The sequence below is a fragment of the Didymosphaeria variabile genome (assembly GCF_027946475.1).
Source record: "Didymosphaeria variabile strain IMI 356815 chromosome Unknown scaffold_5, whole genome shotgun sequence".
NCBI classification, from domain to species: Eukaryota; Fungi; Ascomycota; class Dothideomycetes; order Pleosporales; family Didymosphaeriaceae; genus Didymosphaeria; species Didymosphaeria variabile.
The window spans coordinates 2,322,742-2,347,805 of record NW_026611624.1 but is presented as its reverse complement, the minus strand read 5'-3'; the positions used below and the strand labels follow the sequence as shown (position 1 = coordinate 2,347,805).

General features: G+C 51.8%; 7 protein-coding genes across 7 annotated transcripts; 6 read left to right on the top strand and 1 right to left on the bottom strand.

Annotated features, from left to right (window-relative positions):
- Window positions 1-151: 151 nt before the first annotated feature.
- Window positions 152-3,110, top strand: N0V89_007241 (uncharacterized protein; the record flags this gene model as incomplete). Its single annotated transcript, XM_056216006.1, has 3 exons — window positions 152-154; window positions 243-2,117; window positions 2,169-3,110. 3 exons carry the CDS (start codon window positions 152-154, stop codon window positions 3,108-3,110), a joined length of 2,820 nt encoding a protein of 939 aa, XP_056070253.1.
- A 1,431-nt stretch (window positions 3,111-4,541) lies between these two features.
- On the top strand, window positions 4,542-5,576 carry N0V89_007240 (uncharacterized protein; the record flags this gene model as incomplete). Its single annotated transcript, XM_056216005.1, has 1 exon — window positions 4,542-5,576. The coding sequence occupies one exon, from the start codon at window positions 4,542-4,544 to the stop codon at window positions 5,574-5,576; it is 1,035 nt and encodes a 344-aa protein (XP_056070252.1).
- A 1,186-nt stretch (window positions 5,577-6,762) lies between these two features.
- Window positions 6,763-6,979, bottom strand: N0V89_007239 (uncharacterized protein; the record flags this gene model as incomplete). The annotated part of the gene is made up of 2 exons (XM_056216004.1): window positions 6,763-6,939; window positions 6,971-6,979. The coding sequence occupies 2 exons, from the start codon at window positions 6,977-6,979 to the stop codon at window positions 6,763-6,765; spliced, it is 186 nt and encodes a 61-aa protein (XP_056070251.1).
- Window positions 6,980-10,000: 3,021 nt separating this feature from the next.
- N0V89_007238 (uncharacterized protein) lies at window positions 10,001-11,251 on the top strand (the record flags this gene model as incomplete). Its single annotated transcript, XM_056216003.1, has 2 exons — window positions 10,001-10,088; window positions 10,140-11,251. 2 exons carry the CDS (start codon window positions 10,001-10,003, stop codon window positions 11,249-11,251), a joined length of 1,200 nt encoding a protein of 399 aa, XP_056070250.1.
- Window positions 11,252-12,532: 1,281 nt separating this feature from the next.
- N0V89_007237 (uncharacterized protein) lies at window positions 12,533-14,120 on the top strand (the record flags this gene model as incomplete). The annotated part of the gene is made up of 3 exons (XM_056216002.1): window positions 12,533-12,619; window positions 12,669-12,815; window positions 13,803-14,120. 3 exons carry the CDS (start codon window positions 12,533-12,535, stop codon window positions 14,118-14,120), a joined length of 552 nt encoding a protein of 183 aa, XP_056070249.1.
- An 855-nt stretch (window positions 14,121-14,975) lies between these two features.
- N0V89_007236 (uncharacterized protein) lies at window positions 14,976-17,440 on the top strand (the record flags this gene model as incomplete). The annotated part of the gene is made up of 3 exons (XM_056216001.1): window positions 14,976-15,912; window positions 15,959-16,606; window positions 16,659-17,440. 3 exons carry the CDS (start codon window positions 14,976-14,978, stop codon window positions 17,438-17,440), a joined length of 2,367 nt encoding a protein of 788 aa, XP_056070248.1.
- A 2,964-nt stretch (window positions 17,441-20,404) lies between these two features.
- Window positions 20,405-21,157, top strand: N0V89_007235 (uncharacterized protein; the record flags this gene model as incomplete). The annotated part of the gene is made up of 3 exons (XM_056216000.1): window positions 20,405-20,796; window positions 20,845-20,907; window positions 20,959-21,157. The coding sequence occupies 3 exons, from the start codon at window positions 20,405-20,407 to the stop codon at window positions 21,155-21,157; spliced, it is 654 nt and encodes a 217-aa protein (XP_056070247.1).
- Between the last annotated feature and the right edge of the window lie 3,907 nt (window positions 21,158-25,064).

The following is a 25,064-nucleotide window of genomic DNA, read 5'->3' as shown; positions in this document are numbered from 1 at the left end:
GCAGCGGAGGATGCCTTGACGACTGCCCTGCACATCACTTTCCGCAGCTGACTGCAGCCTGCTCGTCAAAAACCAATATGGCCGCCTTCGACTCGTTCTCACCTGCTCTGCTCAGGCATCTCTGCATCGTGCAAAGTTGCCAACGGAGAACATGGTAAGCTGCCCTTCCAATGCACCAGGCTCCAGCAATCGCGCATTGCAAATGAGCTTTTGTATGGGAACCCACTAACCGCCTTCCACAGGCTTCCTCCATAGCCTCACCGGTACCGCGATCGCATACCGCTAGTCGTTCGATGCGCAAAGATGTCGTGAACTTGCAATCGCAGGAAGACGGCCGCGGCACGCCTCTTCCCCAATACGAGAAGACACAATCAGTCCCATTTACACTCACACTACAAGAAGAAAAGGACAAACCAGGTCAATTCCAGTTGGTAGTCAACGTCGATCCCCAACATCAGCATGCCGGCGGCGGGGACCGTTTGAAGGCGTCTCCATCGAAGAAGCTTGTCGCGAACCTACAACAAGCACCAAGCTTAGGCTACGACGTATCGCAATTGTATCAAACACAGAAGTCGAGCCCTCCATCAACACCACAAGCAGAACGGCAGGAGTGGTCGGAGCTGGATGCTATACCTCCGGAATTCCTAGAGAAAGTTGTGCCGGACTGGAAGGTCACATTCTCGCGGAGCGATTCTACTGCTTCGACACAATCGCGCAAACTGGCCGATATCAAAGCGCGCATAAAGAAGAGCGGAAAGGGGTTTGTTGTCAGGCTTTTGAAGGGTTCCAACGCAGATACAAACGAGGTTAGGGAGGTTCACCTGGGTCGCAATTCTGTCAACCAACTGCCGACACTTTCGGAGCTCGATTCTACGGCGCCTCCAGTGGAGCTGGACACTGGCAAAACTAACAATCCCATACCGACTGACGTGTCCAGCGAAGTCTTCGAGATTGGCACGTCTGGGGAGCCCGGAGTGGAGAAGGCACCCCGACCAGCACCTACCTCTGCAGTCTCCTCGATTCCTCAATGGCTCAATCAAACGTCTAATGAAGCTTCAAGGAGGATTTCATTGCAAGAAGATAGCTTTAGCGATGCGGAGACATTGCTATCTGATGTTCGCTCTATCGCAGATCAAATGGAAGATCATGCAGACGTTGAACCGATATCGTCCGATTGCTCCGTCTTGCCGACCAGATCTAGCTCTGTGCTGAGCATAGTCAAAACTCCAACGCGCGGCCTGTCAGTTGTTGGACCGGTACGGCGTGTGGAAAAGGGCAACCGCGTACGAACAAAAGGGAAGATGTTAAGAGGAGATCTCAATCGTACTGGTGCTCGTAAGTCTTTCATCGGTCGGTCTCCGCAGGGCTCAATCTCCGAATCAGTGGTGTCAGACCGCCTTCGAAATGCTGCTGCAGCATTATCATTAACACATGTACCTCGCTCAAATCCTTCGTCCGAGGAATCATCCGATGATGCTTCTAGCAAAAAACGCAACAACCAAGACCGACGAACACGACTCGATAAACCGGATCTGGCGAATCGAAAAGTTCGGCGCCAGAGTTCTCTTCCAGACTCTGTCCCAACAGTGCAGCCAAAAACCCTCCCTCGTCTTGAGACCAATCTTCCTCCTTCCAAATCCGCGAATGCATCACCCACCGCAATGCGAAAACGCTCACCTCGAACCGGTAGAGTACACACGAGAACGAGGGACGATACGTCAGTATCACCTGGCCATGCCCGTGTAATTGATCCCGTGGAAGCTTCACCGGTCTGGTCTGAAGTTGGATCGACTGATGCCGATGAACTTCGCGAAGCACTTGAGGAAGCGTTTGGCACAGTCGCAGATGATCTTGAGTCGAGTCTGGACCGGACGAGAAGATCAATACCAAGCATCAAGGAGCCCGTCAACGATGCTGAAGTGGGAATGCGTCCGCTCTCGCCGGGTCTTGAGATAAGATCTGCGCCTACAACGTCAGGTAATCGGGTCGCCTTGTTTTGGGGTCTTGCGCTGGGTGCTGTATTGGATAAAGTGGTCGAAGGCCTGCAGCATCTGCGCGATACATATGGGAGCGAACCTCCAGTGCCGGCTAATCATGTGCGTGTTCGCTGGACTTGCGTAAGTAATGATCCCGCTAGTTGCTCGTTCACGTTTCCCTGACCTGAGCAGTCCTGTGGTGAGGACCTCTACGACGACTTCATCGAACGTCGGCCGGGCGCTGCTCGATGGCTTGAAGGGTATCTCAACCGCCCACGTGCGCACACCCCGACCAGTTCACATAGTCGCTCTAGCACAGCAACCTCGATGTCATCGGTCTTCGACAATGCCAGTAGAGCGTCTACGTTAGCGACACCTTCCTCGACATACGGTGGATCTTCATCCTGGGGCAAGAGTAACAATAGCTCGAAGTATAGTCCTACACGTGTCAAGAGTAACAACCCGTTCAGCGTGTCGATACATCGACCGGTGGAAGATTCATGGCTGTTGACATGTGCGAATGAGGGGAAGTTCACACCCAAGGTTGTTCACCTTGACGTCAACACACAGCGGATCAGAAGCGACAAAGACCTCGCGATGGTGCTCCGGGAGCATTACGAGCATCTCAATCGGCGTTGGCTGAAGTGGACTAGACTGAGGGGACTGACCACTATTGAATTCGTCCACTTCGAAGTGCACCGTAACCGCTTCGCAGATATACGCGCCACACCGTCGATGCCACCTACGACTTCTTCCGTAAGCGATAAGTCGCCCTCGCAACATCCGTATACGTTCGAAACGGTTGATCTTATGCCCCCCGTAGGGTCTCATTATCTCCTGCATCTATTCAAGCATCCCGAGGATTATGATGGCGAGCTGATAGCGTATCTACGCGCTCCTAAGCGCCGTGAAAGACTGGAATTTGGTATGGGGTGGGGAATCAATCTCGTGGAGGGATTCCTGGCGCAAAAGGTGTGGGCGGTCTTGATAGCTGGCTTCGGCGTTGGGAGTGCGGTCTTCGGTATACTATGGACCATCAAGAAAGATGACGTGCAAGGAGCCTTTGGCGTAGCAGGCTGGATCGTAACGTTGGCGGCACTGGTGCTCGGCGCTCTGCAGGCCTGGCTAGAGTGAAATCACGACCGCTCTCCACGGATCCTCGAATCGATCCTTTGGCATCTATCAGCCGTAATCGCTGGCCGAGTCTTCACGATCGCGCGATTTATTGGCAGGTCCAATTCTCATCTGCGAAGAGACTAAGACAAGCAGGCATCATCTTCCTTAGAGAAGACGCTGCTATCCGCCGATAATTACACAGGAATCGCCAATCTTCGATGTTCTTAGCCTGCCATGTCAATGCCGCGGCGCATCCTCACTCTGTTCTAGCGCGCATGGTCAAGAATCGTCTCGAACGAACCAGAGTCAGACCAAATTTCACGCCATCGCCCATAAGGTGTCTCCCCGCTTCCCGAAAGCGTATGGCGCTGTTTCGCACTCTGCGCATTGACGAAGTGTTCACAGTTTTCTGTTCCCGCAGACGCCGGCGCAGCGGTGAGTTGGCGAAGCGAGCGGCTGCGGTGGGTCTTCTTGGGTGCGTTCGCTTGCACGGCACGGAAGTGTTTCAAAGTCTATAGGTTGAATTTCGCGCCAATGAGAAGTGCCAGAAGGCTCGTTTCAGGCTCGGCGTTGGGGAACACGCAACTTTCGATGACGGGCTTCATTATTGAGGATTTCTTGGGAGTGTCAGCAGGAGAGGGCAGATGCAGTGAGCTTTCCGCGATACTGCCATTATGGAGGACCAGTATCAAGGTAACGGCTCGTCCATGGTCCGAAGGCAGTCGTTGCTTGAAGGTTGCGACGTCGCATCAGGTCATTCCGAGGCATTGACTTCTCTCGCATTGCAATTCCACCCTGGTACGCGTTCAATCAGGACGCCCCCACTGGCTGACGGGCGCCACTCCTGAGGCTAAGGCTTTCGTTCACTCTGTCAGAAACATGCGGACGGCTTGGCAAATGCCATGTTCCTACCGCAATTTTGATAGGGCGCGGAATTCTTGTTTCACGCTCATGCTTCTCGTCTTTGTCGGTTCCTGCATAACGCTGCATCCGCCAACCGGGGACCAGTCGCCCTATCAAGGGTTTTCGCTTGGCGTAGGAAACGTGTAGACCCACGTTCACGGAACACTCTGAGACCCCGTTCATATCGGTTCGAGTGAAACTTAGCAGACATTGCAGAGGCGATGGGGCTCGTCCACTGTTTCCACCAGTCTCGCAGGGGTATTGAATTGCAAGGGTCGGCGTCATGGGCGCTTGATCGAGCCACGCTGCGTGGGCGCCAGGTTGCCAGATAAATAGAGCAGCCCTGCCTTCATCGAAAAGCATCCTCATCGCAGGCTTCAGTCTTTGGTTCTACGCCAGTCCTCTCGTTCTTTCATCACATTCGTTCTTTCAGTCACCTTCACCGTGTGAAGCAGGCAAGACACTCTTTTCCACCACAACATTCACTCCAGGAACAATCTTCTCATCCCAACTTCGACCCTACCAGTCTATCATCAAGCAAACAAGATGTCTTCCACTCTTCTCAAGCTTGTTGCCCTTGCGGCCACCGCCGCCGCTCACGGCACTGTTACTGGCATTGTTGCCGATGGCACCTACACCAAGGGCTTCGACCTCCAGTACTACTACATGATCCAGAATGGTCAGACTCCTCCTGCGACCCCTGGATGGTACGCCGAGAACCTCGACAACGGCTTCGTCTCCCCTGACGCCTACACCACTTCCGACATCGTCTGCCACAAGAACTCCAAGGCTGCCACTTCCTCTGCCTCCGTTAAGGCTGGTGGATCCGTCGACTTCCAGTGGTCTGCTTGGCCCGAATCCCACGTTGGTCCCATGATCACCTACGTCGCCAAATGCGATGCCGACTGCGCCGATGCCGACAAGACTGCCCTTAAGTGGGTCAAGATCGACGAGGCTGGCTACACTGACGACTGGGCATCCAACAAGATGATTGCCAACAACAACACCTGGAGCGTCACCGTTCCCTCCACCCTCGCCGCTGGCAACTACGTCTTCCGCCACGAGACCATCGCGCTCCACGGCGCTGGCTCCGAGAACGGTGCCCAGAACTACCCCCAGTGCTTGAACATCGAGATCACTGGCGGCGGTTCTGACAGCCCTGAGGGTACCCTCGGTACCGCTCTGTACACCCCCACCGACGCCGGTATCCTGTACAGCCCCTACTCTGGCGACAACACTGGCTACAAGGTCCCCGGCCCTGCTCTGTACGGCTCTGGCTCCGACAGCGGCTCTGGCAACAGCACCACGCCCGCTACTCCCGTCTCTTCCTCCCCTGCTGCCTCCGCCTCTGCCTCCGCCCCGGCTGCCTCTGCCTCAGCTTCTGCTCCCGCCTCCTCTACCGTCCCGGTCGCGACTGCCACCCCCACCGTCGCTGACGTCGCTCCCTCTGCTACCGCCACCGCTGGTGCTGGCTCCGGCCTTGCTAAGACCTTCACTGTGTCTACCTTCATCCAGTGGCTCGAGGAGCAGAGCGCGTCTGCCGCCAAGGCCAAGGCTCGCCGCCACGCCCGCGACTTTTAAGCGACTTGATGAATAGAGCACGTTAGCCAGGGGCAACGTGAACGTTTTATGTGTGGAAAATTCGCTTCTTTGTGGATACATATGTTCTTTGTATACATCCTATACTTCTTTGTAGCATAGCGAGTTCGCTCTTTGAGCATCGCATTGGTCTGATGGACTGAATCAAATACTTTTTCTGATCATGAGATGTGCGCTGTTGGCTGTGAAGTGACGTCCTAGTGAGATGTGGTGTCGACTTCGTTAGATGGAGCTTGCAATTGATCACTTTTCCGTGACTTTCCAATGTTTTTTCAACACTGATCAGCTCATGAAGGATAGCGCCACAACTTCCAATAGATCAGTAAATGCAAGTAGAAAATATGACGGTGTGCGTCTCTACTGGCAAGAGTGGCGGGTACCTTACCTAGACGACTGGCATGGCGGAGCACTGAGGGCGCACATGCGCCTTTTGGAACAAACGTTGACTCAACCGCAAGGGGTCGAGTATATGTTTTGCTTACTGCGCCGTATTCCACTCACTGGTATGCACGGTTGTCGCGCCCCTCGTGGCTACACCGGCCAACGAAGATTGATTTCGTACTGATCCTGTGGGCCTTGAATCACTTGATTCTCATTCTTCCAAATAGATCACGGATCCAGGACATTCCGCGCACGCACCAGTAGTTGACCTCACGCATATTTTCCTCGTCACTGTTCCGTAGGTCTTCTGTCCAGAGCCTCCATACGGCGGTTGCTGTGCGTGCATGTGCTTCTAGTTTACGCACCAAGGTTCCTATACAAATGCCCTCGTTCTCTGTCACCTCACCGAGCTCATGCACGAGTTCCGTTCAGCATGTACACTTCACGGGGACCATCACGCCCTGTTTAACGTTCCCGATTGGCGGCTCTGTGATCAAGACGTCCTTTGACAGATTCAAAGCTGTGGCTGGCACCGAGCTGTAATCAATAGTCTGACGAGTCAGTTAGTAAAAAGCATGCAACGGCATCTCGTAGCTCTCATTGCACCGTTCAAATTGACCAGCGAACGGAATGTGAAGTCCCGGTTCGAATTAACTTCTGCAAGGTCAGCCCACCACAGAGGACGCAATGCCGAGTTATTGCGCCTACGCCGTTCACTGGCAATGTTTCGGTACCACCTGTATCGACGGACTGATTGGTCATCTGTATAGTCCATTGATTGTGCGGCCTAGATGATACCCATGTCTTTGACGGTGTCGTGGCTAATTCGTGGCTCCTCGTCATTTCGAGCAGGAAGATAGTATAGGTCCGGCTCACAGGTCGTCGATAGATGGTCAAGCACGGCGTTGGCCTTCTCTTTGACATCTGCGATCTCTTCCTGCGTGACACCTGGGCATGGTGCCAACTACTGGAGATTCGTGTAGTGGTAGACGGACTCTTGTCATGGTAGTGTACAGGACCTGTCTGAACTACTCTTCCGGGGTTATTTCGTAGCAGACCCAGGAATAATGTGGGTGACGGTACTCCCAACGCGAGCCGTTGCGCATTAGGTCCAGCATAACGCAAAATCGTTAATTCGCTCTCTCCACTATGGATAGCTCGAGGAGTACATTACAATGCATGGGTGTGGAGTGTTGGAAGTTGAATGCGCGACAGCGAGAGGTGATCTACGATATGGAGGTTACGAGGGACAGCCCTGATGAGAATTGACAAGGATTATCCATGAGCAGAAAGGGGTAGTTTCGGAGGTAAAGCTGTAAGCAGAAGATAAGAAAGATTGAATAAATCAAGTTGGGGGTTGAAAGCATAATAAGCACTGGTTGCGAACGGTGCTAGCTTACTGCAGAGAGCAAGTCGACAGGGCGGTGACTTTGATTCAGCATGTTCGCGCGCTCGAAGAGTAACAAGCGAGGAGTCACGGGTATTGCGGGCGAATTTTGAGATGATGCTGTTGCGTCGTCATCGATTTCGACCTTGAACGCTGCTTCTTGTTGTTGGGGCTTCACCATGCGTACGGTAAAATTCCCTTTCAACCAATCATAGCTAGGTACGGCTCGGGCGCAAGCGGTCATAATCAACCTTTCATGACAAAGCGAGTAACACAGCAGCTTCTCATCTTGAATTCGTCGGAAAGAATTTGATGTCGCTTATCACTGTGCGAATTTGCATATCAGAAGGAACCGAAGACGGTGTAGATGTTCGGAGAAGCTGTTGGGTTTCTTTCGTTTGAGGACCTTAGCACGACGAAGACTTTGAAACAAGTGATTGTAATGCTCGAGTTGATTCTATGGAAAGCTCTAACTTTGCTCCTCTACAGTGGACCTCACAAATTATGTAATGTCTCTCTTCTGCCTCATAATGATACCATAGGTAGAATTAGAATCCCCATCCTGCAGCTCATACGTCTCAGTTGCAGGTACTTCGGATATATGCTCAGTCACAGTGTCGAGTTCGCCAGCAGCCCGGTGCTTCGACCATCGTGGACTCCAAGAGTGTACACCATGGTCGGTTGCCCTTTCTGTCTGTACAGCATCGAGCTCAGCTTGCGAGCGGTGTGCGCAGCGGTTCAAGGTGATGAACAGCAGCAGGACAAGGGCTCCGAGCAGCGGTATCCCGAGACCGAGCCCTAAACCCAAGCCTAGAGTCCTTTCCATGTCGTTTTCATGACTATTTCCGGAAGAGCTTGTTGACGACGGCGAAGACGCGGATGATGCGATGCTCGTGGAAGACATGGACCCGGTCGAGGAAGAATCCGATGTTTGACTGGCGATCTGACCGATGACGGTGACTGTGCTAGGAAAACCTATCGCGAACTCGGTGAGTCTTTGATCATGGATTGTTTGACGATTGCTTACCCTGGAATTCAAAATAATACTCTTTGTTGCTGCAGAGCACAGTATCGCTCAAGTCTGCCGTTTTGCTGTTGCGGCAATAGTATCGATTGACTTGGCCTCCCCATCGCATCTTCCCACGCCCATGCCACCCATTCCGAGGTTGTCTCCATTCGTTGAGTTCCTGCAGAACTTAGGGCAATCTTTGCTGGACCAAGTCATGTCTGTACAGCCTCCGCGGACATAGAAGGGAGACGACTTTACAACTTCGCTGTTGACCTCTTCTGTAAGAGCGCAGAGGTTGTTGGACAGGCATGCGTATCCTGGTCCGCAGCATGTCGAGTTGGATGCTCCACCATTACATGCGGCGTCATTTGTTGTGTTACCATTTGGAAAGTAGCATGTCGCTGATGCTACACAAAAGATATGTGCGAGGTGGAATAAGACCCTAGTAGCAACCTTCATCGTGTTTGTAAATGATGTGAGTGCCGGGGGTGCATGCTAACGATCCAGAAAGGTTTACATGAAACGTAAGGCATGAGATCTGTGCGGCTGAGCGATGTATATTTATTCTCCTTTACAAGGCTGCGGACATCGCAACTATGCAGAAAGTCCCGAGGAAGAACTTGCTGGTCGCGCGTAGGCCTGTATACAAGGTGTCCAATGGGGGCTATGTTCCCGATGGAGGATAGTCGGGGTCCTGAATGCTGCAAGGTTTATTGGCGATCGCCGGGCTGCATCAACACAGGATCTCAGCCTTGCCAAAATTATACAATTTTTTGCGGTAGAATGCTGCCAAAGATCTCTATACGTCAGTGCTGCATTGCGTAGAATGCTTCTTCAGTCTCATAAAGCTACGACAAATAAGGGCTGCATTGGGTTAAAAACAATGTAATCGACTTGGGAGCCACAAACCGAACGTGTAGAGCAACTTCGGAGAAGCCCGTCACGATCGACACTCCGAACCAATCAGAATATTACCGAGAGAAAATGGCTTTCGAGTGATCCGGATGTAAACCCAAAGATGTGCATATGAATATGCGTGAGTTCGGACTCGGGTCTCCAATTAAGACGCCACCGCCCGTACATGGGAGTCAGATCCAATCAGGACAACTCAAAATCGCGTTAGTCTTCTATCGGCCAAATGGCTATGTCCAAGTTGAGGGGGGCTAAAACATTCTCTATTCCAATGATATGTCTGGCCCCGAATGATTTGCTTGAAGATCATTCCGCCAGGGCCACAAGCTCCCTTATGCTTCTTGAAATAGATATGACGCCGATTCATTTACCTTCTCTCACAGTTCCATCATCAATGCTTCCCACAGAACCCCAAAAACAAAATCCGTGACAGCGCTATTTACGAATCTATAAATCATATCCAGAGACCCAATCTCGACTTGTTCAAACACCCCTTACTTTGACCTTTCATCATCGAGTAATACCACAGTCTTAGAAACGTGGTTCCTTAAGCATTTTCCGGGATGCATTTCATTATTCTCATCGCTTTGGACCTTGTGGCAACCGCAACATGCACTCCGACCCCAACTGCACGCCAGACTCCTAGCAAACCAATGTAAGCTTCACTTACTTTTTTGAATGACCTGCAATCTGATTCCTCTAAGCTTCGCGCACTATATGATTGGCTCCATTACACCAGATCACACGAATCAGGACATTGCCGATGCGAAGAGCTTAGGTCTTGATGCTTCCGCACTGAATCTAGGTATGCCCGTACTCCGAAGAACTTACTGAGCCCCCACTAAGACTCTCGCAGATTCTTTAGACTCATGGGCCACCGACACCGTTGGGCATCTGTTCGACCAGGCTGACGCTTCCGGCTTCGGACTATTCTTCTCATTCGACCACAATCACTTCACTCACCCCTCTGAGTATATAGATTACCTGACCCCCTTTCTCGCGCGACCGTCCTATTTTAAATACAACAACAAGCCCATTGTATCCACCTTTAATGGCGAGTCCGTCTCCAACGATGAATGGACCTCATTTAAAGCCGCCGCAGGCGACGTTCTCCTCATACCGGGGTTCTCCACCGCGACACCCAGTCCAGACTTCTTCACCCCCCGTAGCGCTGTCGATGGAGTGTTCAACTGGAACTCTTGGCCTGATAGCTCAGCAGGAAAGGTAGACGTATCGGATGCGGATGATGCGACATATCTTGCTGCCGCCCACAGCCAGAGTAAGCTCTTCATCATGGGAGTCTCGCCTCTGCAGTTCAAGCATATCGATTCCAGCCAGAACAACTGGTATCGTCGTGGCGAGGGAAACCTCGAAGTGCGCCTCGAACAAGCGCTCAATCTGCAGCCGGACATGATCGAGCTGCAGACATGGAACGATGCTGGTGAGAGTCATTACATGGGAAATTGGTGGGAAGATCCGATTCAAGGCACTCCGATCTTGGACTATGTCAGGGAATATGACCATAAAGGTTATTGGAACATTCTAGGTCCATTCATCCAAGCGTGGAAACGGGGTGATACCACGACGTCAGGTATGGTACCAAGCATGAAGGACGTGCAGGGAACGTTTTGGCATCATACTCTTACGGTGAACGCCGATTGTGGTTCTGACGGCTTCGGAAAGCCTAGGGACTTCGAAAATGCTGAGGATGCTGTTAGCGGCATTGTACTCGTCGCCACTGGAAAGACTGGATTTGTTGCCCTCGTAAATAACGGTGATCGGGAGCTAGGGGCGATCGACCTTGTCGAAGGGTTCAATAAGTTCAAGGTGGAAGGATTGAGTGATGGGCAAGTGAGCGTCAAGATTCTGGATGACAGTGGCGCGACATTGGTAGAAGCATCTGGCCCGCTCGAAGTGTCCAGTTCTGCTACGCTGTGTAATTACAACTTTCAGGTCATCGGGTTTTGAGCCTGGAGTTCAGTCAGGGTTTGTTACAGTCTATTGTCATAAATAGAGCCTCTGTTTTGAGAAGAAAGCTTCAGTGCTTGCCACGCTACTCTGCTTCCCTTCCTATTGTTTAGATAAGTCCAACTGTGGAATCAAGTGCTCCTAGAGCTAGCACCATACAGCCTGGGTAAGTCATGCGTGCGTACAATACCGTCCTCGTTGCAACAAGGAAAATGCTCATAGCAAATGCAGTGGACAGTGCAATAGCAATTGACGAGAATAAAGTCGCCAATGATTTAGACTTCGTGTAAGAGGTGCTGTCTGTTTCTCGCAAGCAAAGGAGCATGCACAGGTCCGAACTGGCAAAAGCCATCGGCACCAGTTCGTTCACCTTAGCACCAACCGGCTACAAAAAGGCGTAGTTGCCGTGCTTGGTATAAAATCTTGGTGGACTTCGTACGACCGTCCTTTGACTCACGCTTTGCAGCTGAGCTACTCGCCCTATATCAACTGTGGGGATGAATGACTTTAGGCAGTATACATACACTGCTAAAATGTTGAAGATAGTAGGCGGGTCAGAATGAGTGAGTAGTTAGGGGGTAAGTGAGCGCGTTAATGGGAGAATGATAGTCCATTCCATGGTGGGTACGAAGGAAAGCAAACCACGGAGGAGACAAGGCAGGAGCAACTCGGTCTGAAGTCGACCGTAGGAACATTGATCGTAACGTGATGTCGTTGCCAACGGCATTGAACCTGGTGCCGCTCCATGTGCCTCGAGTGCTTGGAGTAGAAGTAGAAGTTTGTCGGGCCATCATTGTACGTCATGAGCTGTCGAGAAGACTTTGTAGAGTGTCATCACATGTACAAGTTTCAAGAAGTCGGATGGAGAATCGGTACAGATCACTTGATACTCTGCAGTCCACATCAGAAATAGCTAGTTGAAGCAGACATTAATAGCGCAGCTCATACAGTAGCGGAGCCGCTCGCTGTTACAAAGCTATTGCTACAGGTGGCTGTCACTGACCTATAATTTCCTGAAATGCATTGCTTTTCAAGCCTGAACCGGAGAGGTGCACAGACACCTAGCGAACCGTTGTCGGCGTGTGTTCCAGCTAAGCCCAGGCAGCCTTGTTGTAGTCTCTCACGAGCCCACTAGTCACTTTGCCTTCTCCACACCACACCGACTGCGATTCAGTATGTATAGCCCCATAGAACAATAACACCAGCCTCCTTGTACCTGCTACCACTTGGAAGCCTTCCCAAGGAGTAGAAGTATGCTAACAAGTTATGATAGCTCTCAAAATGTCTAACACCAGCGCGGCACCCGCACCCACACGCGCTCGAAGCAACCTTGATCCCGGCGACATGGTGGACGAGCTGCTACTCAATGTAAGCATAGCACAGTCTGTTGGGACTAATTGTCGCTAAAGACCAACAGGCGTGGGCTCTTCGTGAGCACCGCGAGCAGTTTGTCGCTTGGGGTGGCTCCACCGATAGCGAGTACTACCGCTTGCTCTGCGAGCGCTTCCACGCCCTCGTGAAAGAGGCGCAAGATGGCGTGCGCCGTTGTGCCCGCGTCTACGCGGTATGTCCCAATGACCCAACAACAAGCCTTGATTGTCGTCTGTACCTCATTGACCATAACGCAGGCGGCTGCTCGAGTCGAAGCCCGCGTACGGGCCCGAGAGAGAGAAGAGGGAGAGTGAGGGGAGCGCTGCCCGTCTGCGTCCTCAGGCCGTAAGTAGGACGCATGAGGATACCGTCTTGTGCTACAAAGGTAGAACAAGGGGAACAGACATGGGATGATGAGAGAGAGGTTGAGCTAACAAGTGGTGTGGTTCAACCACAAGGACAGTGCGTCTCTTCTTGCCGGCCGCGAGGCCTGGCCAATTACGCTGTGAGTACTCTCCTATGTATCGTATCGTGTTAGATCGGTCTGACCTGGAGTGAATTATTATAGATCGCCCAAGGCCAGCACGAGCGATTCTTTTGCCCCTCGGGCCCATGATACCCCAGGACAAGGGCGTTTCGGAGGGAAATTTGGGCGTTGAGAGGGGTCGTCGTGTTCTTGTCTAGTTTGAAACGGAATCCTATTTGAAACACATCTTGCTTTCTTAAGTGCCCATAAACGATGACCAATATGAAGCAGAGCACCGCTCTTGAACGAAGAGCAGTTCGAATTGAGTATAACATGAACAGTGAGAGCTCATGAACAGAAATCGATTCGAAATCGATGTGGGCACATTTCGAAGAACGGAAAAGTTCCAGAGATTATGAACGGTGATCTCTAGACCGAGTGAAAGCGGCGTAAAGAAGAGTAGACGACAGGGAAGTTTCACTTTCTAAACCCACGTCTTTCGGCCATTCGTGAGGGCAGCCTTGCTGATAGGTTTGCCTGTCGTTTGGAATTGCGACCCTCTACAGCCCACCCCACACTCGACAACAGCAGTACGTGCACCTCAAGTAGTCTCAGGCCCGTTCATTCATAACTTTTGCTGCTTCCTGTACATCATATCGGTTAACAAGTGGAGCAGATATCTAGCAACAGTAACAGCAACAACAATAGCAGCAGCAGCAGCAACAGGGCCGCGGCGCCGGATACGTCTTTACCTTCCCGCGGATGGCACCCGACGGCAACCGACTCCACGAGGCCATCCGCACCGTAACCGTTGATATAACCACCCGTGAAGTTAACGTAGGTTTAGCTGATACAGAGGAGTGGCACTGCCTAAAAAAAACCCTTGCAGAGCACATCCGCTGGAACGGCGAGCGCGCGCGCTACGACGTGGGGTTGTCCCTCCGGTGTGCACGGCAGAGCGCGTTAGAGGAGGCCCTGCAGGTATCCCACCAGGACCTTGCGGATGGACGACGCTCCACGACGATGCGGTAAGTTGATATATGCTTGGGATTAGATATAGATGATCTAGGGCATACCATGGCTAGATAAACCTCGAGCTTCGAGTTTGGACTCCGAATGAACAGATACGCCGACTCGATCGAGAACCTCAACGGCGGTTCGCGCTACAGAAGAGGACTCCGTGTGCTCCTACAGGAGGTAGTGGCCCGGAGGGAGCAACGTCATGGTGCTGAGCGCGAACCGAGAAACGTAGGACCTCGGGGTCAAGGATTGAGGGCGTTCATGAGGCTGCGGTAGCTTCTCCGTCGGCTGGAGGATCTTCTCGACGATAGTTAGGGTGTAAGCACTGGTGCTTCTTGTTCCGAAAACCTCATCATACATATGAGCAATATCTCTTTCGATTCTTGAACGAAATGATCGGGCGATTGTAAGAATCTCGCCGATTGTGCTTAGATCGACCAAGGTAGCAAGCGAAACTCTCTGCCTACCTTGGACTGGCTTTCTAGGCCGTCGACCAAGACCAGCAAGGGTTCTGTCCTACTCCTTTCGGCTTCATGAATCGGCGGGCGATTTCACGCATCACACTGCGGTGGGCGGGCGGGCGTTTAGGCTTGGGGCAGGAGTTTTTAGTCCCTGTGTGCTCATGATCGCCATTGTACACAAGCTGTTTACTTGTTCACAGATGATAAAATGACTTAGCTGACGAGGAGCCGAAAGGAGGAAGTGACGTTGGAAGTTCAGACGGAACGGAACATCCTCCCCTGACTAATCGTGGCCGATGACGTTTCGGCCCCAATCGATGGCGCGACAGGAGCTCCATGTTCCCCGCCCAAGCTCCCGAGCTACAAGCCAGGGCGCTGGCACGCGACGTTCCCCCCTTACATTCCGATGTCTACGTATGCAGGCAATGAAAAAGCCACCATGAGCGATGAACGCACGCCTCTCATTGCCGTCGTGCAAACACGTCCACACCGCGACCGATACCCGCACCACCGCCTGCGATACGTCTGCACGCTCTTCCTGTCGATTTCGCTTTTCACGGGGCTCATTGCTGCTGTGCTTATTCTCAACTTCCTACCGCTCGGCGACGGTGATTCGGATACAGCTGCGGGGATATCGCGATACTTGCCCGGGAAGCTGCCAGAAGGATGGCCGAACTCGAGAGGGCTGGACTACGAGGACCTGGTGGACATCTTGATGGAGACGCCTGATAGCGAAAAGGCGAGGGAATATAGCAGTTATTACACCAGCGGCCCGCACCTGGCCGGCAAGAACCTGAGCCAGGCTATCTGGACGAAGGACAAGTGGGAGGAGTTCGGCGTGCCCTCGCTGATTGTGGATTACGATGTGTACCTGAATTACCCTAAGGGACACCGCCTCGCGCTTCTAGAGAAGAAGGGCGAGAAGCATATCGAGGGAGAAGACGAGTGGAAGATCAAGTACGAAGCAAGCTTGGAGGAAGACGTACTCAAAGAGGATGCAACCAGTGAGCTGAAGGACCGCGTTCCGACGTTCCACGGTTATAGTGCTTCTGGCAACGTGACGGCTGGCTACGTCTACGTCAACTACGGTACCTACAGAGACTTTGAGGAGTTGCAGGCCGCTAATGTTACGCTCGAGGGCAAGATCGCGCTCGTCAAATACGGCCGCGTTTTCCGTGGCCTCAAGGTCAAGAGGGCACAGGAACTTGGGATGCTTGGCGCGATCATCTACACCGATCCCGGGGATGATGGAGAAGTCACCGAGGAAAATGGATATGCGGCATACCCCGACGGCCCAGCGCGTCAGCCGAGCAGCGTCCAGCGAGGCAGCACTCAGTTCTTGAGTAAGTTGCCCCACCGTGTAATCGTATAGCCGACTGATTCCAATAGGCTTCGCTCCTGGCGATCCAACAACTCCAGGCTACCCTTCCAAGCCTGGTGCTCCCCGTCAAGACACCTCTCACGCGATTCCTTCTATCCCCTCCATTCCCATCTCCTACCAGGATGCCCTTCCGTTGCTAAAGGCCCTGAATGGCCACGGACCCAAAGCCTCGTCGATCAACTGGAAAGACGGCGGTCTTGGATACAAGGGGGTCGAGTACAATATTGGACCTTCTCCAGACCACCTCTCCATCAACCTCGTCAACGAACAAGAATACGTCACGACACCACTGTGGAATGTCATCGGCATCATCAACGGAACGATCCCTGATGAGGTCGTTGTCTTGGGAAACCACCGAGATGCGTGGATTGCAGGCGGCGCTGGCGACCCAAACAGCGGATCTTCGGCTTTCAATGAGGTTATTAGAAGCTTTGGCATTGCTCTGCGTGCAGGCTGGAAGCCCCTACGAACGATTGTATTCGCGAGCTGGGACGGCGAAGAGTATGGGCTTGTTGGTTCGACGGAATGGGTCGAGGAGTACCTCCCTTGGTTGTCGGCTTCCACTGTCGCTTATCTCAACGTCGATGTCGGCACCAATGGTCCGCACTTCAGGCTCTCGGCTGCCCCGCTCTTGGAGAAGGTTGTCGTAGATACGAGTGAGTACACTACCTTTCTTGTTTTGAAAGTCGGAAACTAATAGTAGTGTAGTTGATTTCATCCAATCGCCCAACCAAACCGTACCCGGCCAAACTGTCAGCGACGTCTGGGACAAGCGCATCGCGACAATGGGCTCCGGCTCTGACTTTACCGCCTTCCAAGACTTCGCCGGCATCCCCTCGATAGACATGGGCTTTGGCTTCGACCCGCGCTCCGCCGTATACCACTACCACTCCAACTACGATTCCTTCTCTTGGATGGAGAAATACGGTGACCCCTCCTTCCAATACCATGAGACCATTGCAAAGATCTGGGCGCTTGTCGCCGTGAAGCTTGTCGAGACGCCAGTGCTGCAGCTGAACGCTACGCGGTACGCAGAAGGTCTTCGACGCTACGTCGATAGCGTCAAGAAGAAGGCGTACGAATCAACCGCTAGGCCAGATTTCCAAGCCCTAGATGCGGCGGTCGCACGGTTCCACTTCGCGGCTACCATTCACGACGGCACGGCGGCTGCGCTTCTTCAGCAGCTCTACGATAACGACATTCCGTGGTGGAAGTTCTGGGAGAAATTCCAGCTCTACTACGCCGTCCGCCGCATCAATACCAAATATAAGTTCTTGGAGAGGAAGTTTCTCCATGCTGATGGGTTGGACGGCAGAAGTTGGTTTAAGCATGTTGTGTTTGCGCCGGGAAAGTGGACGGGGTATGCTGGGGCGACGTTTCCGGGGATTGTGGAGGCTATTGATGAGGGGGATGAGGTTGCTACATTGAAATGGACTATTATTGCGACGAAAGTGGTGGATGGGGCGAGTGATTGGTTGGAGGAGGAGTAGGTGACGAGGATAAAGGCTACGCATGTGCATATATGTGTATATATGAGCGAGATACCCAAATTGTACAATCCTTGCGATTAAAGTATTCCTGGTGGCTGTGCTTGAAGTATTTCTTGACGGGAGTGTTCACCTTCTTGAAACGCTGTGGGTGCGTCGTGGTTGCATTGTGCAGGCAGTTAGGAAGGCTTCGTGCCATGTCCTTGAGGCGGACGAAACGCGGGCTTTAAGCAACTACAGCCACTCGAATAATATAAAATCTAGGGGTTGCTTAATAAAGAACATAGCAGCTCTGATAGTTCGTGAGTTCAAGCTGGTATCACTAGAAACGTAATCATTGCGACACAAGAAGAGCATCTGACTCTACTTGCCAACTTATACGTCGCCTACGACGGTCGGACCGGAGGTGAGTAGGCTCTCGGTCGCTGACCACAGCCAGTGGTATCGCTCAATCCGCATCTGCAAGCCTTGGTTATATATCTCCATAGATATTCTGGAAGTACGGAAGCGTGGGAGTCTAGGATGAGCATCATCGTGCAGCTAGTCATGCTGAACAGAACTCGGCACAAGGAAAAGGATCTTGGAGACTTCGTCTAAGGCAAAGCCGTGGAGAAGGACATGAGCTACCTCATTGTCCGGACCTCCTGCTGGCAACCGATGGATGGCGGCGAAGGTTGGGTGGTCACTGGATGGCTCTCATTGGGTATCTGATCGATTTCCTCTGTCGGTCGTATTATGAGCGACCGACTCGTTGGCGAGTGAGAAAAAATTCTCAAGACTAGACTACTACGTTTGGAACGTTCTGCCTTCGTCCGCACAAGGATAATTCTAGATCAAAAACGAGCAGAGTTTACCACTGCAATGAAATTTCAGGATGACATAACACAAATTCAGATTGGATCTTAAATTAAAGCTATGAGGCACTACAATATAGATGGATGTCATGACCAAGTGATGATCTATCTATTGAATGAAACAATCGAAGTAACATGTAGGAATCACTATCTTGCGCAAAGACTAAAGACTCAGTCTAAGCGTCCTTACAGGTCTGCGCCCCAGTAGCAGCTATAAGGCTCCAAGACTAGCTGTATTCCGCCGCTCAGAATAGCAGGTTGTGTTGCTCTACCCTAGTGGTGACACCCACCAGCTATAGCAAAGCATGGCGACCGGGTAACCAGGGCGTCTTCTCATCCATGACAATCCTCAGCGGTCTGCAAAGGACGCACGCGCCAATGATCGATGATTTGGTGCGAAATGTTTGAGCCAATTTCTTACACCACAGACACGAGTCTTAGTCTGGGCGCCTCCAAAAGGTTCTGCGCTACAATCAAGGCACAACCATCGTACTGAGCTGAGGTATGGCGATACCGTCGAGCCCTGGAATCGAGGCTGCACTTTGTTGCAAGTGTAGTGCGCATTTGGTTTATTCTTCCACTCGCTACTGTTACCGACCAGCTACGGAGAAGCGTGGTCGTCGAGTTACCAAGGGTGTCTCGATTGTAGGAGTGGTTTCATTGTGGTTCATGATGATCCTCGACGGCTTTCGAAGGAGGCGATGAGCATGCCAATGATCGGTGTATGGATGTTGAATGTATGGAATTGCCTTTACGCGTATACAGGAGTCTTGGTATAAGCGTGCCATTAGCCCGAACATCAGACCCGAAGTGCGCCAAATCAAACTGAAGGCTGAGGCTGACGGTAAGCCATTCAGCTCGACAGCGAAACTACACCTGGGTCCAACGCTTCTTGTTCTCCCATGCTACCAGAACCCCCCAAAGTGGTTTGCTTTCGGCGGGCAGGGGCAGTATCAATGCTCTCTGCACGTAGCATGGGTGTATGTCCGTTCGTGTTTCTACACATAGGCATGAACCTCAGTCCTTGTGGTGCTTTTGTACAAACGGCTCGATACCACTGCTTGCTCCGCAGTGCAATGGAACAGCCAGTGGCATGATTGTTCTTCCCTCATGTGTTTCTCAACAGGGTCAGTCTGAGCCTGAAGAGTATTGCTAGAGGAATTTCGCTGCGGAGGATCGAGATGAGATCATCGACGACCGTAGCGCGATGGAGGGACGTCGGATTGGGCGCAGATGGTACTCTTGACCATTAAAATATGGTAAACGGGGACAATGTATTTTCGCTGACCGCGAAAGGGGGAAGCAATGGTGTTGTAGCTGTTTCCGTTAGCGATGGCGTGACATGGATCAGGCACGGGTACCTGCGGCATTCTTACTCCAGTTATGGGTAGATGTCCATTAATACAATCGCATCAGGGACATGGACATTTGTCGTGATGCTCTTGCAAACGGCTCGAGACCGACCCGCAAGCCCCGCAAAGTGCAATGGGTTCGCTGGTGGCATGATTGATGTGTCCCATGTAGTTGTTGCCTCAACAGGGTCAGTCTTAACCTGTTGAGGGGCGAGAATGGGAACTTGTCGGCGGAATTTTGATAAACGCGCGTCTGCTACTGCAGCGAGTTGCGGGAGACAGCGATGTAGTCGCGTGTCGTATGGTTGACCTTGCAGGTATGGAACTATGCAAGGATAGCGGACCCTAGATGATTTGAGCGAGTCAGGAAAGAGGACCTGTAACTGCTATGGTGATCAGCGGTGGCAAGGTCTGGAGTAAACGAACAGTAGGTGCCCTGATGAGTGTAAAGAGTTGAAGGCGCAGGAGGTAGTGCTGCGTCAGGGATTATAGGGAAAGGAAGCTTTGAGGAAGGTGGGTGATGAGGTTTTTACAAAAAGAAAGTGGGAGAAAGGTTTTCGAAACTACTGTCGTGTTTGTGTGGACGGGCGGTGAGGGGCAGGTCAGTCACGGCGGCAGGCGCACGTGACTTGCGTGAAGCCGAAATCGTGCAGTCGGATGGGCAGAACCTCGAGGCGCGGCGACATGTCCCGCTGCAGAACGACCTCTCTTCGGGCCATTCTAAAAACCTCTTGTCTGTTTCCTCAATACTAAAAGCCACCATGAGCACTACGTTTTCCTATCCCATTACCGCCAAAGGAGAGCAGGAGGTGCTGCTACCAATCATTAAAGCTTGCGTGAGCGGCTTCGCCGACATCTCCAATGTAGAACTCGCAGAGGCGATCAAAGTTCTCCAAGGAGTCACCCACCGCTCCCCTCTCCTACCTTTCATCTGTCCCTCAGGCATATCGGAGCTCAAAGGGATCTTGCTCGACTCGCTAGAAGAAGAAGAAGACGCGGACATAGAGCGATCTGAGGATGGCTTGCACAACGCCTTGTTCAATATCGAAGCATACAGGAAGGCAATGGAGCAGGTAGAGGAGGCTGAGACAACGATGAAATTCTACAAGGTCCAAATGAAGAAAGCGCAAGAGCTCTTCGTATACACGATCATGTAAGATACAATCCTCATGATCATCTATGTTCAAGCTCACAAAAGAAGGTACCAGAAGAAACAAGAGAAGGCTCGGGAGACAGGCCAAATTGTCACGCCCAATTACGCCGCGTAGGTCTGCCAGGATGACTGTTACATCAGAAGGCTAATCGTGTTCCATAGCTGGCTTACAACTCGACCAGTAATCACACTCGAGGTCATGGAAAAGGAGGATTGGGTGAAGCGGAGGCTGGAGAAGAAGAAGGCCGAACGGAAGACGGGGGTGAGCAGGGAGCAAAGGGACTTCGTCTGTGTGGTGGCAGAGACGCTGAAGAAGAACCGCGTCCTCTTCGAAGGCGATACAGAGATTTTGGGATTGTAGCCATGGTGGTTGCTCCTCTTCCAATACCACTTTCATCATGGCTTCTGTTTTTTCAAACAACATACAATAATATTACTGTGAAAGTGGATCTTTATCGTGATACAGTCCTCGTTTCTAATGGTATGTATCCGCAATCTAACGAAACCCCCGATACAGATCGCTCTCCAATGCGGCCGCTCAACTCACCATCCTCGTGACATCTCAACTCCAAGATGCAGATCTTGTTCTCAGTGATATCCTGAGCCCAACCATACCACTGATTCGTGGTGACTGGAAGACGATTGGTGAAGCTCGGTATTATGTCGGACCCGCAGCCCGTCGCGCTGTATCGGGTCGAGGGTTCGGTTGCCCTGTCATGGAATCGCTGTCCTGTCTGTCCTTTCTTATAGTATCCGCGAAGCGGTGATTCGCTTCCAAGTCTGCGTCCCAGGAATTGTCCATGATAAAACCAACGGCAAAGCATAAGAAGCCTAGCTTCACGTCCTTCTTTGTCTCCACATTTGCCTCGCGAAGCATCACAGGTAGGTTGGGCCGCTTCGGAGACGAGTATCCACGTTCGAGGGCGCAGATATTCATTGGAAAGTGGGGACTGGCGCGATTGTATCTGCTTTCTAAAAGCAATCGAAGGAATTGAGATGACTTAACCTACCGTCAAGCGGCGACCGGGGCTGTCTCGAATAGCTGGCACTTACTCAAGAGGCTCAGGGCTGGGAGCAAGGTGTTGTCACTTCGTTGGATTCGCTCACACGGGAGTTGGCGGGCGCAGTGACGGCGTCACTCATATGTACTTTCAGTTCTGGATCCTGACCCGTGACATGGCTCAACGATCACAGAACGCCACACTCATGAACATTATGGTGTAGCGGGGCAGTTCATCAAACCTGCCATAAGCTTGCGCTAGTGGTGCACCGGTGGCAGGTCCTCCTGCACTATAAACTTCTTGTACACTATAGGCTTAATTACAGGCTGTAACAGCGCCTGCGTACCCTCCTCTTATACTAGACTTCAGTCTCGGGGCTATATACATTAGATACAGAGTGGTATTACTACTTATTTTCGTGTGATGTGACGGCATTTGAGGGCCCCTCGTCTACCTCTATCAGCTCTACGTCGTCACCTCATCACGCGTAGGGGTATGAGCAGCATATAAATGATATGCGTGTATTGCGGGGGCACAGGCTGTCTTTGCTGGGTGCGTCGAATCCTTTTTCAAGGCGTACGTACTTGAGCAAAGCGCTGGCTAAGACTAAACTAAAACTAATCAGAAACAGCTCATACAAATAACTACAAAATACAAATAAAGACAGGATAGCGCTTAGGACAGTAATGCCAGTGAATGTTCCCTTAGAGGGAGGGATAGTGGGTGATCGAGAGACCTATGCGCGGAGTGAGGTGACGATGAAGGATGAGGTTGCTCGTAGGCACAGAGGGTCCTAAAAAACCTCATCTGGGTGATTGCTGAGCAAGCAGCAAGCAGGTGGGATTGTTCTGATCACGCCGTAGAACCAAACATGCTGGTCATGCGCCTTATCCTCCTCCGCCTCATTGTCGAGCATGTAGGCGTCTGCTCTCGGTTTCCCGGTTGTTGAGAGCCACAAGCGAAAGCCTGATACTTCATGTTAGTTACGAACTTTGTATTCAACGAGATAGAGATTACTTGCCTGTGAGCATTCAGGATGCTCGTGCATACTAATAAATCCCCAGGGGGGTTCGCCCTCCAAGGTGTGCAGCATTCAAACAAAATACGTTTGGCGCCAGCCTGCCGGCCCGTTATACGCCTGGGCGTTCGCCGCGCTCATGAAGATTGAGCTGTGACGGGTCGAAAGCCGGCAGCTTGGGGGAAAAAGAGAAGGTGGCGGCGCCTTTAGGAGGCGAATTAGTTGAGGTGGTATATAAGGAAATGTAGAAGTGATTTACCTAAAAAGCCACTGCACCCCTGCTTGAGTATAAGCCAGACCCCCAACCCGAAGTCATGAACATCGGGTTGTAACCGCCAGGTTGGGGGTCTAGCAGCTCGGGGGCGGAAAGAGAAGGTTACGGCGCCCTTAGGAACGAATTAGTGAAGGTACCGTATTGAGCAATATAGAATCAATGTACCTCTAAATACGCCACTGCACCTCTATTCAAGTATGATCTAGACCCCCAACCCGAACTCATGAACATCGGGTTGTAACCGCCAGGCTGGGGGTCCAGCAGCTCAGAAGCAGAGAACGAGTGCTCGCGGCTATCCTGAGTAAGCGTGTTAGTATGGTACACTGTACGGAGAGGTAAAGGAATACTTTACTTCTACGTATGCATCGTCCGACTCTCCGTCTGAGTGTATCCCGGACCCCCAACCCGCATTCATGAACATCGGGTTGTAGTCACCAGGCTGGGGGTCCAGCAGCTCAGAAGCAGAGAAAAAATGCTCGCGGCTAACCTGAGTAAGCGTATTAATATGGTACACTGTATGCAGAGGTAAAGGAATACACTACTTCTATGTATATAACCTCCGTCTGCATCGCCCGGCTCTCAGTCAGGTGTACCCCAGACCCCAACCCGCATTCATGAACATCGGGTTGTAACAGGCCGGGGTCCGGAGTATAACAATGGCCTTGTGCAACGTGACGGTGTATGATTGAGCTTTGCGAATCGTTCGGAAAATACTGCTAGTCTAATCTCAGTTCAAGTTGGTATCGATCATGTTGGAGAAGACTTACGCTTGGTCATTGGCAGCGTTCGGTAAGGGTCACATTCCATTCTGGGATATTCTTCTTATTTCACCCTGCTGCAAGTCTAGGACCCCCGACCAGTTATACGCCTGGGTGTTCATCGCGCTTATGAAAATCGGGTTGTAACCGGTCGGGGGTCCCCGATACTTCCCAAGCCTTTCTGCAACGTGAAGGTGTATGTTACTGAGGTCGTCATATGACGCAAGCTTATGCGGGTTCTGTCGGAGTGATGACTACTTGATATGTTAGCGATCTTACGAATTGTCGGGGTAGAAACTGTCGCACCTCTGAGGATTGTCTAAGCTTGTGCTTGCGACCGCTCACCCTTTAGGTAGATGGCCGCTCAGGCAGTAGAGCGAGTTTCATGTTGTCCTTGAGGTTTCTGTCCTAACGAGATATGGACACTGATAGCAGGCCGAAGGTTCGACCTCGTCCACGCGATCAATTGAAGGCAGCCACAGAAGACGCTTTAGCAGCAAGTCAGTGTTGTCGTGCGGCGCGCAGGAGTGACTCATGTCAACGACAATGCCCGTGGAGGTTTGAAACACAAAAGCTGTGAGGGATATGCCCCGAGAAAAAGAAAGTGCGTAAAGCAAAATTTGAGAAGTTGGGGGAAGAAGGTGATAGACTAGGAAGGCGGGGTTGAAAACAGCGTCACTGTCAGCACGGGCCTGTGATGGAGCACTGACCGGCTTGGAAGACATCAGTCACGCAAAAACGGCAGAACAAGGCAGAATGTGAGCCTATCTTCAACTCTTAGTGGTTTCTTAACTAATCCTAACCAACATGCCATTTTTATGGTGATGTAAACCTCATTCCATCGGCAAACGCCGAGGAAAAGCGTGCTTCATCACCGCCGCCTTGGATCTTACCAGTGACCAGTAAATATCATGCCACATTATGTTGGAGCATTGAGACCTATCGATAGAGTCGGATTTCAGGCTTAGCACTTAATGACCCCTTACCGCACTATAGCAGAGCTCTGTCGCCACTCCGCAATTGGACTTCATGAATCAGTTTACCCACCAGTCTTCAAGATCCCAACACCCCAGACTGAACCGAAGAATTTTCTGCGTGAGTGCGTGTATTCTAGCCTCTTCGGTGGAATCCAATAACGCGTCTTGGCTTCCATTTGGAAAAACATAATGACCACGGCATCAAAAGCTCCAATCTAAGCAACAGCAGTCCCGTTATTC